The sequence below is a fragment of the Bos mutus genome, chromosome 10, assembly GCF_027580195.1.
Source record: "Bos mutus isolate GX-2022 chromosome 10, NWIPB_WYAK_1.1, whole genome shotgun sequence".
NCBI lineage: Eukaryota > Metazoa > Chordata > Mammalia > Artiodactyla > Bovidae > Bos > Bos mutus.
Window position 1 is genome coordinate 81262870 of NC_091626.1, and position 14700 is coordinate 81277569.

Consider the following 14700-nt stretch of genomic DNA (forward strand, 5'->3'; position numbering starts at 1 on the left):
TTTTCAGAGGGTAAGATTATTCACCCAACAAAAATATATGGGCTTCCACTATGTGTCTAAGCAATTTGATGTGACTGTTGACACAAGGATTTCTACAGGAAATACTAGAGAAAAGGTAAAAATATAAAAATTTAACAACAAGAGTGGTAACAATAGCAGTAGGTTAAGGCTCCAGTGCAAAAGTTTTTATTTGGCAATTCTGAATCTCATGTTGTGGACAGAGGGAAACAACAAAGCTGTTCAAACAAGGAAGTGAAATGACCTGATAAGTCTTTGACATGAAAATCTTTCACAAATTGGAGAGAAAGGGGCAAGAAGTGGATTATGCTAAGACATCTGTACCTCCATCAAGATGAGGAAGCTTAGATCCAACTCCCTGATGCAATCCCTGAGTAGAGCTAAGGAATGTTCTGCTCTGGCCTCTCTCAGACCTGACAAGTGGACCTCAAAACATCTGCTTGACACTCACAGGGCTCAAGCACAAGTGAGAAAGGAAAGATCTATAAAACAACCAGGGAGGCCCTGGAAGGGGACGGATTCCTGGGGCAACTAGCTGCATAGCCCTCTATGGCTGAGGTCACATCATACCTTCAGCCCACCTATCTCTTCTTTCTAGAAAATCAAAGGCGGCTCTGTTTCCAAAACTCATAATTGATAGCATTCACTAGAGGCCCAGGAACAGTTTCTTACATCATGGCCACTACAGTGTGTTATATTTACAGACTTTCCTTTAACACTCCATAGGCAATCCGAGTTGTCTTACACATGGATGAAATCTCTTGCCATCCCTGAGAATTGGGAGGCTTTAAAAAGTAACATTTTCCACTCTACTGGGAGTCAAAGGTAAAATAGAAGGATCAGAGTCTCCAGAGAAGGTAGGCCCCAGAGGAAAGGAATAACTAGTAAAGAACATTCTCCTAACACAGATCTTCTTCTGAAAGTGGTAAATTGATCCTCATGGATCCTCACTCCCTGGAGCCTCTGCTTAGAATCTCTCCATCCTCCAGCAAACACAGAAAGATTGTCACCTTATTTCTACTGCTTCACTTCTTGGTGGTTTCTGTAGAGACGACCAACCTTCCTCTCCAGAAAGACCAGACATTCAGAGAAACTTCAGGTCTGGATTGCCCTCTTTGTCCATTTTCTTAGAGGAGAAAGTAAATATTAAAAAGAGAAACTGCTGCTGCTGCTGCTGCTGCTGCTGCTAAGTCGCTTCAGTCGTGTCCGACTCTGTGCGACCCCATAGACGGCAGCCCACCAGGCTCCGCCGTCCCTGGGATTCTCCAAGCAAGAACACTGGAGTGGGTTGCCATTTTCTTCTCCAATGCATGAAAGTGAAAAGTGAAAGTGAAGTCGCTCAGTCGTGTCCGACTCTTAGCGACCCCATGGACTGCAGCCTACCAGGCTCCTCCGTCCATGGGATTTTCCAGGCAAGAGTACTGGAGTGGGGTGTCATTGCCTTCTCTGTTGGAGATATGAATAAGGGTCAATTCAAAGACCCTAGTTTGAAAATTTGTTTGATCCTAAGTACATTGGGAAGCTATTTGAAATTTGTGTGATCTGATTTTCTTTTTTTTTTGAGTCATTCTGGCCGTGGTATGGATCACAAATTGTAGAGAGACACGGATGAGAAACAAGAAACCCAGTTAGGACAGTATCACAGTGGTCCAGTGAAGAAAAGAAGATGATGGCTTGAATTAGAGAGAGGTGAATGGACATGAGACTTATTTTAGAGACAGACTAACAGAAATTGCTGATGAATTATATGTGAGGGTAAAGGAAAGGGAAGAAATACTATACTGAAATGTTTCATCACAAATAAATAAATAAAAACAGTTCTTAAATATTTAATCTGAAAGGTAATTTATTAGATTAAACAGATGCTTACCCCTAAATGAAATTTCAGGAACCCCAGCAGAACAACCCTGGTCAAAAATACCTAAGCATTATAAGTAACAATTGTTTTTAATTGAACATCAAAAAAGCTACCTTCCTCTGAATTAGTACTGGACTTACAATCATTTTTAGAAACCATAAAGGACCTTTATTCGCAGCAGAATTATTCTTTTCTGTCCCTATTTTTCTGAGAAACTAGATAGGCGGTAGGATGGTAGGTAGCTAGGTAGTAGGTAGATAGATAGATAGTCAGACAGATTCTCTATTAAGAACAAAGTCTAATGTTCAAATACCTCTACCACACTTTCCTTCAAGAGTTTACCAATTCTGATCAAATATTTTCTTGAATCCATGATGAAAATGTGAATGAGAATAGTTAACCCAGTTTACAAGGGAAAAAATAGCTATTAATATATAAATCCTTATTTACTTTTCCAAGATGATTTAAATATAAATTTGGGTCCTGATATCTCTATACAAACTCATTTGATATTTGCTGGTCCTTTCACAGCTCCCAGATCCATGAAAATCTCCAACACCCCCAACACCTCCAGCACCATCACTGGCTTCATCCTCCTGGGCTTCCCTTGCCCCAGGGAGGGGCAGATTCTCCTCTTTGTGCTCTTCTCTGCTCTCTACCTCCTGACCCTCATGGGCAACGGTTCTATCATCTGTGCTGTGCGCTGGGATCAGAGACTCCACACCCCCATGTACATCCTGCTCGCAAACTTCTCCTTCCTGGAGATCTGGTATGTCACCTCCACTGTCCCCAACATGTTGGCCAACTTCCTCTCTGACAACAAGCTCATCTCCTTCTCTGGGTGCTTTCTCCAGTTCTACTTTTTCTTCTCCTTGGGTTCTACAGAATGCTTTTTCTTGGCTATTATGGCATTTGATCGATACCTTGCCATCTGCTGGCCTCTACACTACCCTACTCTCATGACTGGACGTCTCTGTGCCAATCTTATAATCAGCTGCTGGGTACTTGGTTTCCTCTGGTTCTTGATTCCCATCATCATCATCTCCCAAATGTCATTCTGTGGATCTGGGATCATTGACCATTTCCTGTGTGACCCAGGTCCTCTTCTAGCACTCACTTGCGAAAAACCTCCTGTGATAGAGCTTGTCTTCTCCACTTTAAGTCCTGTGCCCCTCATCATTCCTTTTCTCTTCATCATGGGGTCTTATGCTCTGGTCCTGAGAGCTGTATTGAAAGTCCCTTCAGCAAATGGACGAAAAAAGGCTTTCTCCACCTGTGGGTCTCATCTGGCTGTGGTTTCACTGTTTTATGGCTCAGTCCTTGTAATGTATGGGAGTCCAACATCTGAGCATGAAGGTGGAATGCAGAAGATTGTGACTCTGTTTTATTCTGTTGTGACACCACTTCTTAACCCCGTAATATATAGTCTTAGAAACAAAGATATGAAAAAGGCCCTGCAGAAATTTCTTAGACTATAAAAAATGTTAATCAAAAGAGTTCTTGAGCAATTAGAGACTTAAATTGTGTTTACCTCATTTTCAGGTTTAAAAAAAATTTTTTTTCTTTTTCAGATAATCGTTCATCCTAATACTGACTAAAATTTCAGTCACCTGTGAACATGTATCTGTTGCTTATTTATTCTCTTGGTTCTTGCTCATTTGTCCTGTTTTTTTTTTTTTTTTTTTTTTTTTTTTGTCCTGTTTCTTATATACCTCATTTTTTACCAAATGCTGAACATTATATTTTTAAAATTTTTTAAAATAATGTAGTAAAGAAAGGTTTCTTTTACCAGAAGATAGAGTAAAGCAGATCACTTTGATCTCATTTAAGGAGTATTTATTTTGAGGCGTAATAAAAACAGTCTAAAACAGCTTTGCTCTTATTTCTGGGACGTGATCCTTAGTCAGGAACATGACCATCCTGAGATTTCAGTCGCACACCTGAACTGTTTTCAGGACACCTCCACCTTAGAGAGCCCTGACTTTCTATTCCTATATTCTGAAACCCATGACTCCTAAGACCTCTGCTGAGCTCTTTAAACTCCCAGTTTCTTCTGTCTGCTAGACTTCTTGAAATCTCATCTTGCACATGAATGACTGGGAAATCGAAAAATGCCTAGAAAGGAAACTACATCACATTTTGACCCTCACTTCTCCGTGGTCCTCCTGTCTCCAGTATTTTTTCTCAAACACCAGTTTCTCTGGCAGCCACAAACACCAAATCCCTTATACTCCTAGTTCAATGAAACTACTGCTTTCTGCTGAGACTTAATTCTTCCTTCTCGCTGTTCTTTCTCAGATACCTCCCTGTCCCCTTACTCCCCAACGCAGTGATTATCATCCTGGGGGAGAAACACTCAAGGTAAATGTGGAGCTCCTCTTCTTATTCCTCCCTCCCCTGGAATTATAGCCCTTGAAGTCACGTCTGTGGACTTCTCTCTAGTGCCTTCAAAGGCTTGTTTTATGTAATTTCTCCAGATTTTGTAGTTACTTTTAGTAGAAGGGTAAGTTCAATCCAAGCTGATTAGTCATGACTATAACCAAAAGTTGTTTTCTATTACATCTAAGTTCCATACTTTCTCACTTCTCCCCTCACTTTCAGAAGATGATCTTGTAGCATAATCATGCAAAAACCCACAAATCAGAGACAAGTGAATACAGGGACTGGTATAAACATGCAAAGGCCTGATTTTCTTTTCACTGCAAGCACCTCCAGATTCCTGAGTGTTCTACCCTGCAAACAAGGTGGGCAAGGAGAAGGGTTGATTTCAATAAAATAAGGAAAACCAGTAACCCAGAGACAAATTTAGGCCTAATTCTTTTAAGGGAGAGGTGCTCAGGAATTGTTCAGGTCAGTTCAGTCAGTCACTCAGTCGAGTCCGACACTTTGCAACCCCATGGACTGCAGCACACCAGGCCTCCCTGTCCATCACCAACTCTCAGAGCTTACTCAAACTCATGTCCATTGAGTCATTGATGCGATCCAACCATCTCATCCTCTGTCGTCTCCTTCTCCTCCTGCCTTCAATCTTTCCCAGTATCAGGATCTTTTCAAATGAGTCAGTTCTTTGCATCTGGTGACAAAGGATTGGAGTTTCATCTTCAGCATCAGTCCTTCTAATGAATATTCAGGACTGATTTACTTTAGGATGGATTGGTTGGATCTCCTTGCAGTCCAAGGGATTCTCAAGAGTCTTCTCCAACACCACAGTTCAAAAGCATCAATTTTTCGGCTCCCAGCTTCTTTATAGTCCAACACTCACATTCATACATGACTACTGGAAAAACCATACCTTTGACTAGACAGACCTTTGTTGGCAAAGTAATGTCTCTGCTTTTTAATATGCTGTCTAGGTTGGTCATAACTTTCCTTTCAAGGAGCAAGCATCTTGTAATTTCATGGCTGCAGTCACCATCTGCAGTGATTTTGGAGCCCAGAAAAATAAAGTCTGACACTGTTTCCACTGTTTCCCCATCTGTTTTCCATGAAGTGATGGGACCAGATGCCATGATCTTCATTTTCTGAATGTTGAGTTTTAAGCCAAATTTTTCACTCTCCTCTTTAACTTTCATCAAGAGACTCTTTAGTTCTTCTTTGCTTTTTGCCATAAGGGTAGTGTTATCTGAATATATGAGGTTATTGATATATCTCCTGGTGACCTTGATTCCAGCTTGTGCTTCATCCAGCCCAGCGTTTCTCACAATGTACTCTGCATATAAGTTAAATGAGCAGGGTGACAATATACAACCTTGACGTACTTCTTTCCCGATTTGGAACCAGTCTGTTGTTCCATGTACAATTCTAAATGTTGCTTCCTGACCTGCATACAGATTTCTCAGGAGGCAGGTCAGGTGGTCGGATATTCCCTGAATATCAGACTTTGAATATTAAAGGCTTTGGCATAGTCAATAAAGAATATTGAAGAATTGAATTATTAAAGAATATCAAAGAATTGAAATATTAAAGAATATCTAAGGCTTTGGCATAGTCAATAAAGCAGAAATAGATGCTTTTCTGGAACTCTCTTGCTTTTTCAATTTTCCAGTGATGTTGGCAATTTGATCTCTGGTTCCTCTGCCTTTTCTAAATCCAGCTTGAACATCTGGAAGTTCATGGTTCATGTACTGTTGAAGCCTGGCGTGGAGAATTTTGAGTATTACTTTGCTTAGCATGTGAGATGAGTGCAATTGTGCAGTGGTTTGAGCATTCTTTGGCATTGCCTTTCTTTGGGATTGGAATGAAAACTGACCTTTTCCAGTCCTGTGGCCACTGCTGAGTTTTCCAAATTTGCTGGCATATTGAGTGCAGCACTTTCACAGCATCATCTTTCAGGATTTGGAATAGCTCAACTGGAATTCCATCATCTCCACTAGCTTTGTTTGTAGTGATGCTTCCTAAGGCCCACTTGACTTCGCATTCCAGGATGTCTGGCTCTAGGTCAGTGATCACACCATCGTGATTATCTTGGTCATGAAGATCTTTTTTGTATAGTTCTTCTGTGTATTCTTACCACCTCTTCTTAATATCTTCTGCTTCTGTTAGATCCATACCATATCTGTCCTTTATTGTGCCCATCTTTGCATGAAATGTTCCCTTGGATCTCTAATTTTGTTGAAGAGATCTCTAGTCTTTCCCATTCTGTTGTTTCCCTCTATTTCTTTGCATTGATCACTGAGGAAGGCTTTGTTATCTCTCCTTGCTATTCTTTGAACTCTACATTCAAATGAGTATATCTTTCCTTTTCTCCTCTGCCTTTCGCTTCTCTTCTTTTCACAGCTCTTTGTAAGGCCTCCTCAGACAGCCATTTTGCCTTTTTCAATTTCTTTTCCATGGGGATGGTCTTGATCCCTGTCTCCTGTACAATGTCCATCCATAGTTCATCAGGCACTCTGTCTATAAGATCTAATCCCTTGAATCTATTTGTCAGTTCCACTGTATAGTCATAAGGGTCATATAGTCATTTAGGTCATACCTGAATGGTCTAGTGGTTTTCCCTACCTTCTTCAATTTCAGTCTGAATTTGGCAATACGGAGTTCATGATCTGAGCCACAGTCAGCTCCCAGTCTTGTTTTTGCTGACTGTATAGAGCTTCTCCATTATTGAGTGCAAAGAATATAATCAATCTGATTTTGGTGTTGACCATCTGGTGATGTCCATGTGTAGAGTCTTCTCTTATGTTGTTGGAAAAGGGTGTTTGCTATGACCAGTACATCCTCCTGGCAAGACTTTATTAAACTTTGCCCTGCTTCACTCTGTACTCCAAGGCCAAATTTGCCTGTTACTCCAGGTATTTCTTCATCCTACTTTTGCATTCCAGTCCCCTATAATGAAAAAGAATTATAGATCAGTAAAATTGTTTACTCAGGATTTTTATTAGTAACTTGGACTAGCTCTCCTTGAAGTACCTCCTAGATCCTGAAAGAAAAGTTATCCTATTATTGTATATATTTATCAATTCAGCTGCCTGATTCTGCAGATGAAGAAAATGAGAACTGGTTTCAGGAGTGATTTTCTAAGGATAATATTTTAATGGTGAAAAAATAAAAATGTCCTATCCACCACGCTGTTCATCTGCCTTTTCTGTTCAGTAAACAATCCTATATTTTTAACTTTAGAACTTCTCAATTATTTCCCCTTCAATAATCTCAATGATTTGCCACTTATATATTGTTTCCTTAATATATATAAAGCTCTATAAACAGTAAGAGAACAGAACAACATCGTAATAGGAAAATAAGAAAAAAGATGCAAACAAGTAACATATAGAAAAGATTCTTAAACATATAGAAATATCACTAATTCATTCATAAAAAGATAAAGAGAGAATATCATTAGACAGTATCTCATGTTTAACCTGGGGAGTGACAAAGATCAGGAAGTCTGATAACACACTATATGGTTGAGAATGTGAAATGAGTTCTCTCACACTTGGTGGGAGTATAAGTTTTACACTGTATTTAGGACAGTCAAAATTTAAAAGGCCTATGCCCTGGAGCCCAGCAATGCAGCTGCTAAGGTGCTTAGCCTATGGCTTTTTTCACACACATAGGAAATTATGAAAGTGTAAAAATGTTCATTGTACCATTGCTGTAATAGCAAAATGTTGAGAAAAATGTCAGTTGCCATTAATGGAAAACTAATTACATAAGTTTTCATTCCAGTCCCAAAGAAAGGCAATGCCAAAGAATGCTCAAACTACCGCACAATTGCACTCATCTCACACGCTAGTAAAGTAATGCTCAAAATTCTCCAAGCCAGGCTTCAGCAATACATGAAGCGTGAACTTCCAGATGTTCAAGCTGGTTTTAGAAGAGGCAGAGGAACCAGAAATTAAATTGCCAACATCTGCTGGATCATCAAAAAAGCAAGAGAGTTTCAGAAAAACATCTATTTCTGCTTTATTGACCATGCCAAAGCCTTTGACAGTGTGGATCACAATAAACTGTGGAACATTCTGAAAGAGATGGGAATACCAGACCACCTGACCTGCCTCTTGAGAAACCTGTATACAGGTCAGGAAGCAGCAGTTACAACTGGACATGGAACAACAGACTGGTTCCAAATAGGAAAAGGAGTACGTTAAGGCTGTATATTGTCACCCTACTTATTTAACTTATATGCAGAGTACATCATGAGAAACGCTGGGCTGGAAGAAGCACAAGCTGGAATCAAGATTGCTGGGAGAAATATCAATAACCTCAGATATGCAGATGATCCCACCCTTATGGCAGAAAGTGAAGAGGAACTAAAAAGCCTCTTGATGAAAGTGAAACTGGAGAGTGGAAAAGTTGGCTTAAAGTTCAACATTCAGAAAACTAAGATCATGGTATCCGGTCCCATCACTTCATGGGAAATAGATCCCTAGGGAAACAGTGTCAGACTTTATTTTTGGGAGCTCCAAAATCACTGCAGATGGTGACTGCAGCCATGAACTTAAAAGATGCTTACTCCTTGGAAGGAAAGTTATGACCAACCAAGATAGCATATTAAAAAGCAAAGACATTACTTTGCCAACAAAGGTTCATCTACTCAAGGCTATGGTTTTTCCCGTGGTCATGTATGGATGTGAGAGGTGGACTGGGAAGAAAGCTGAGCACCAAAGAGTTGATGCTTTTGAACTCTGGTGTTGGAAAAGACTCTTGAGAGTCCCTTGGACTGCAAGGAGATCCAACTAGTCCATCCTAAAGGAGATCAGTCCTGGGTGTTCATTGGAAGGACTGATGTTGAACCTGAAACTCCAATACTTTGGCCACCTTATGCGAAAAGTTGACTCATTGGAAAAGACTCTGATGCTGGGAGGGATTGGGGGCAGGAAGAGAAGGGGACGACAGAGGATGAGATGGCTGGATGGCATTATCGACTCGATGCACATGAGTTTGAGTGAACTCCGGGAGTTGGTGATATACAGGGAGACCTGGTGTGCTGTGATTCATGGGGTCGCAAAGAGTCAGACACAACTGAGTGACTGAACTGAACTGAATTAAATAAGCTGTAGTTTAGTCATACCGTGGAATACTATATCTTCAATTTCATAAAATATGAAGTAGCTCTATAAGTAATGTTGCATAATTACTTCAAGATACATTATTGAGTAAAAAAAAAAAAAGTGAGCTGAGGGAGGGAGATTCAAGAGGGAGGAGACATATGTACACCTATGATTAATTCATGCTAATGTATGCCAAATCAAACCAATATTGTAAACCAATCATCAATCAATTAAAAATAAATAAATATTAAAAAATAAGTGAGCTGCAGGGTGTAAATACCTGTAATATAAATGTATAGAACATCTTCTGAAGGAGATCCAGACTGGTTACAGGGCTTGCCTCAATAAAGAGAATTTGGTGTCTGAGGAAGAAGACAGAAAAAGAGATTTATTCTGAATGTTCTAAATTCTTTTCCACATGACTGCATGATTTACTTTTTAAATAAAAAATAATACAGTTGTCTTTAAAAGAAGGATATATATTTTTTTAGCAACAGAGACATCAATGATTAATGGCTGGGGCAGCTTACATGTCTGAAGCAAGATCCAGGAGTGACATCCCATTATGTGGGCAAGATATGATGGCAGTCTTCACTCTCTAGAGGAATATTCTTTGCTGTTGTTCAGTCGATCAGTCATGTCCAACTCTTTGTGACCCCATGCACTGCAGCATGCCAGGCTTCTCTGTCCTTCACCATCTTGCAGTTTGTTCAAACTGATGGCCATTGAGTCAGTGATGCCATCCAACCATCTCATCCTTCTCCTCTTGCCTTCAATCTTTCCCAGCATCAGAGTCTTTTCCAATGAGTCTGCATTTCGCATCAGGTAGCCAAAGTATTGGAGCTTCAGCTTCAGCATCAGTCCTTCCAGTGAATATTCAGAATTTATTTCCTTTAGGATTAATTGGTTTGATCTCCTTGCTGTCCAAGGGACTCTCAAGAGTCTTCTTGAGAATTGAGCTTGAAAGCATCAATTCATTGGTATTCAGCCTTGTTATGGTCCAACTCTCACATCCATACATAACTACTGGAAAAACCATAGCCTTGACTATATGGACCTTTGTCAACACAGTAGTGTCTTTGGTTTTTAATATGCTGTCTAGGTTTGTTATTGCTTTTCTTCCCAGGAGCAAGTGTCTTTTAATTTCATGGCTTCAGTCACCACCTACATTGATTTCAGAGCTCAAGAAAATAAAGTCTCACTGCTTCCATTGTTTCCCCATCTATTTGCCATGACATGATGTGACCAGATGCCACGATCTTCATTTTTTTGAATGTTGAGTTTTAATCCAACTTTTTCAGTCTCCTCTTTCACTTTCATCAAGAGACTTTTGAGTTCTTCACTTTCTTTCAGAAGAGTGGTGTCATCTGCATATCTGGGGTTATTGATAGTCCTCCTTGCAATCTTCATTCCAGCTTGTACTTCATCCAGCTTGGCATTTTCCATAATGTACTGCATATAAGTTAAGTAAGCAGGGTGACAATATACAGACTTGAGGTACACCTTTCCCAATTTGGAACCAGTCCATTGTTCCATGGCTGGTTCTAACTGTTGCTTCTTGACCTGCATACAGGTTTCCCAGGAGGCAGGTAAGGTGGTCTGGTATTCCCATCTCTTGAAGAATTTTCCACAGTTTGTTGTGATCCACACAAAAGCTTTAGCATAATCAATGAAGCAGAAGTAGATGTTTTTCTGGAATTCTCTTGCTTTTTATCCAATCAGATCAGGTCAGTCGCTCAGTCGTGTCTGACTCTCTGCAACCCCATGAATTGCAGCACGCCAGGCCTCCCTGTCCATCACCAACTCCCAGAGTTCACTCAGACTCTCATCCAAAGAGTCAGTGATGCCATCCAGCCATCTCATCCTCTGTCGTCCCCTTCTCCTCCTGCCCCCAATCCCTCACAGCATCAGAGTCTTTTCCAATGAGTCAACTCTTCGCATGAGGTGGCCAAAGTACTGGAGTTTCAGCTTTAGCATCAGTCCTTCCAAAGAAATCCCAGGGCTGATCTCCTTCAGAATGGACTGGTTGGACCTCCTTGCAGTCCAAGGGACTCTCAAGAGTCTTCTCCAACACCGCAGTTCAAAAGCATCAACTCTTTGGCACTCAGCCTTCTTCACAGTCCAACTCTCACATCCGTACATGACCATTGGAAAAACCATAGCCTTGACTAGACGGACCTTTGTTGGCAAAGTAATGTGTCTGCTTTTGAATATGCTATCTAGGTTGGTTATAACTTTCCTTCCAAGGAGTAAGCGTCTTTTAATTTCATGGCTGAAGTCACCATCTGCAGTGATTTTGGAGCCCAGAAAAATAAAGTCTGACACTGTTTCCACTGTTTCCCCATCTATTTCCCATGAAGTGATGGGACCCGATACCATGATCTTCTTTTTCTGAATGTTGAGCATTAAGCCAACTGTTTCACTCTCCATTTTCACTTTCATCAAGAGGCTTTTTAGTTCCTCTTCACTTTCTGCCATAAGGGTGGTGTCATCTGCATATCTGAGGTTATTGATATTTCTCCCAGCAATCTTGATTCCAGCTTGTGTTTCTTCCAGTCCAGCATTTCTCATGATGTACTCTGCATATAAGTTAAATAAGCCAGGTGACAATATACAGCCTTGACGTACTCCTTTTCTACTTGGAACCAGTCTGTTGTTCCATGTCCAGTTCTAACTGTTGCTTCCTGACCTGCATACAAATTTCTCAAGAGGCAGATCAGGTGGTCTGGTATTCCCATCTCTTTCAGAATGTTCCACAGTTTATTGTGATCCACACAGTCAAAGCCTTTGGCATAGTCAATAAAGCAGAAATAGATGTTTTTCTGGAACTCTCTTGCTTTTTCCATGATCCAGCGGACGTTGGCAATTTGATCTCTGGTTCCTCTGCCTTTTCTAAAAGCAGCTTGAACATCAGGAAGTTCATGGTTCACATATTGCTGAAGCCTGGCTTGGAGAATTTTGAGCATTACTTTACTAGCATGTGAGATGAGTGAAATTGTGCGGTAGTTTGAGCATTCTTTGGCATTGCCTTTCTTTGGGACTGGAATGAAAACTGACCTTTTCCAGTCCTGTGGCCATTGCTGAGTTTTCCAAATTTGCTGGCATATTGAGTGCAGCACTTTCAGAGCATCATCTTTCAGGATTTGGAATAGCTCAACTGGGATTCTATCACCTCCACTAGCTTTGTTCGTAGTGATGCTTTCTAAGGCCCACTTGACTTCACATTCCAGGATGTCTGGCTCTAGGTCAGTGATCACACCATTGTGATTATCCGGGTCATGAAGATCTTTTTTGTACAGTTCTTCTGTGTATTCTTGCCATCTCTTTTATCCAGTGGATGTTGGCAATTTGATCTCTGGGTTATTATAGAAGCAAACAGCAAAACCTGTCAAGAATCTGGAGAAATTGGAGTACTTGTACATTGCTGGTGGGAATATTAAATGTTTCAGTCTGTGGAAAATAGTACAGCAGTTCCTAAAAGGAATGGATTACCAATGATTCCGCAATTCCACTTCTGGGTATATATACAGAAGAAATGAATGCAAGAAATCGAGCAGATATTTTACACTCATAGTCACAGCAGCAATATTCACAATAGTGAAATGGTGAAAGCAACTGAAGTATTCTTCAGATATGAACAGATAAATAAAATTTTATATACACAAACAAGGCAACCTTTGGAAGGAAATTCTGACATGTTCTAAAACATGAATAAACCTTGAAGACAATATGATAGGTGAAATAAGCCAATCACAGAGCACAAATTTTGTGTGATTCCACTTATATGTTTCCTAGAGTAATAAAATTCAAAGATAAAAATTCTAATAGTCGGTTGCCAGGGGCTAGGGGAAAGTGGAATGGGAAGTTATTATTTAATGGATATTGGAATTTCAGTTTGGGATAATGAAAAAGTTCTGGAGATGAATGCTGGTGATAGATTCATAACAATATGAATGTAATTAATGTCCAGAACTGTACACTTAAAGTGGTTAAGATGATAATTTTTTGTTATATATATTTTACAACAATAAAAATAATTTAAAATCATAAAAAATGTAGTATAAAATAATAAAAGTACTTGAATAATCCAAAAGAAACAAAAAAGGAGAAATAAAGGAACAAAGAACAGACAGAACAAATGGAAAAGTAGTCGTCTGTCGGTAATTGAGGACTGGAAACAAAAATTTATAATTGTAAAGTGTGCGAAGAAAATACACTCTCATAGAATATAAACAATATACATTGTGAATATTCTTTATATTTCATAGAGAAACAAATGTTTCCTGAAAACAAACAGAAATTCTCTGTAAATCTTCAGAGACAGCTCAGCATTGCCTTTAAGACATTATCCCTGTCTTCACTCTGGAAGCCAAATTAACCTAAACTACATGAAAACTTTGGATAAGAAAAGGATGTTACACCAAGGAGCCTTGTGGGAGTCATAAACCAGCCCAAGAGGACTCTGAAGACTTCACAATAATCTCTAAGATGAAACTTTAATTGCTCACTGGGGAGTCTCAGCAACACTCCCCCTCCCTTCGTTCACCTGCACCCTCCATTACTGAAATCTCCTCATGAGGTTTATACCCCATTCTTTCAATCACTCTATAGCAAAAGTAACCAAAATATAAAGCTCTGTTGAATTGTCTCTTCTGGGTGAGGCAAGTGAAAGATCTGGCTGCCTTGGGTAGACCGAGGTCTCTTATGGAGCTCTTGATGAAAATATCAGTATGTCACCTAAGGCCCACGTCTCCATGACCGATTATAGGGCTGTAATTCTTTTCATTGTCTATCACATTGCCCAACAGAAGTGCCCTGTTGCTATAACCGTTTCTTTTGAGTAATTCAGGAAGGGGGTTTCAGCATTTAACTTGGTATATTGTAGGATGCTCAGGATCAGGCCCCTGGGTTTTGATTCCATGTAAATGAAAAAGCATCAGTGAGAAGATACAGACTCAGTATTTATTCCCAGCTTTGTCCATAATTAGTCTTATCATGAAGGGTAAGTAACATTTCTTCCTGTCTTGGCATCACTGTATTTTTTCTTTTAAATTTTATTTTATTTTTAAACTTTACATAATTGTATTAGTTTTGCCAAATATCAAAATGAATCCACCACAGGTATACATGTGTTCCCCATCCTGAACCCTCCTCCCTCCTCCCTCCCCATACCCTCCCTCTGGGTCATCCCAGTGCACCAGCCCCAAGCATCCAGTATCGTGCATTGAACCTGGACTGGCATCTCATTTCATACATGATATTTTACATGTTTCAATGCCATTCTCCCAAATCTTCCCACCCTCTCCCTCTCCCACAGAGTCCATAAGACTGCTCTAA

General features: G+C 40.0%; 1 protein-coding gene across 1 annotated transcript; it reads left to right on the forward strand.

Moving 5' to 3' along the window:
- Window positions 1–2418: 2418 nt before the first annotated feature.
- Window positions 2419–3354, forward strand: LOC102271734 (olfactory receptor 11G2). The gene has a single exon (XM_005901890.2). The coding sequence runs from the start codon at window positions 2419–2421 to the stop codon at window positions 3352–3354; it is 936 nt and encodes a 311-aa protein (XP_005901952.2).
- The last annotated feature ends 11346 nt before the right edge of the window (window positions 3355–14700 follow it).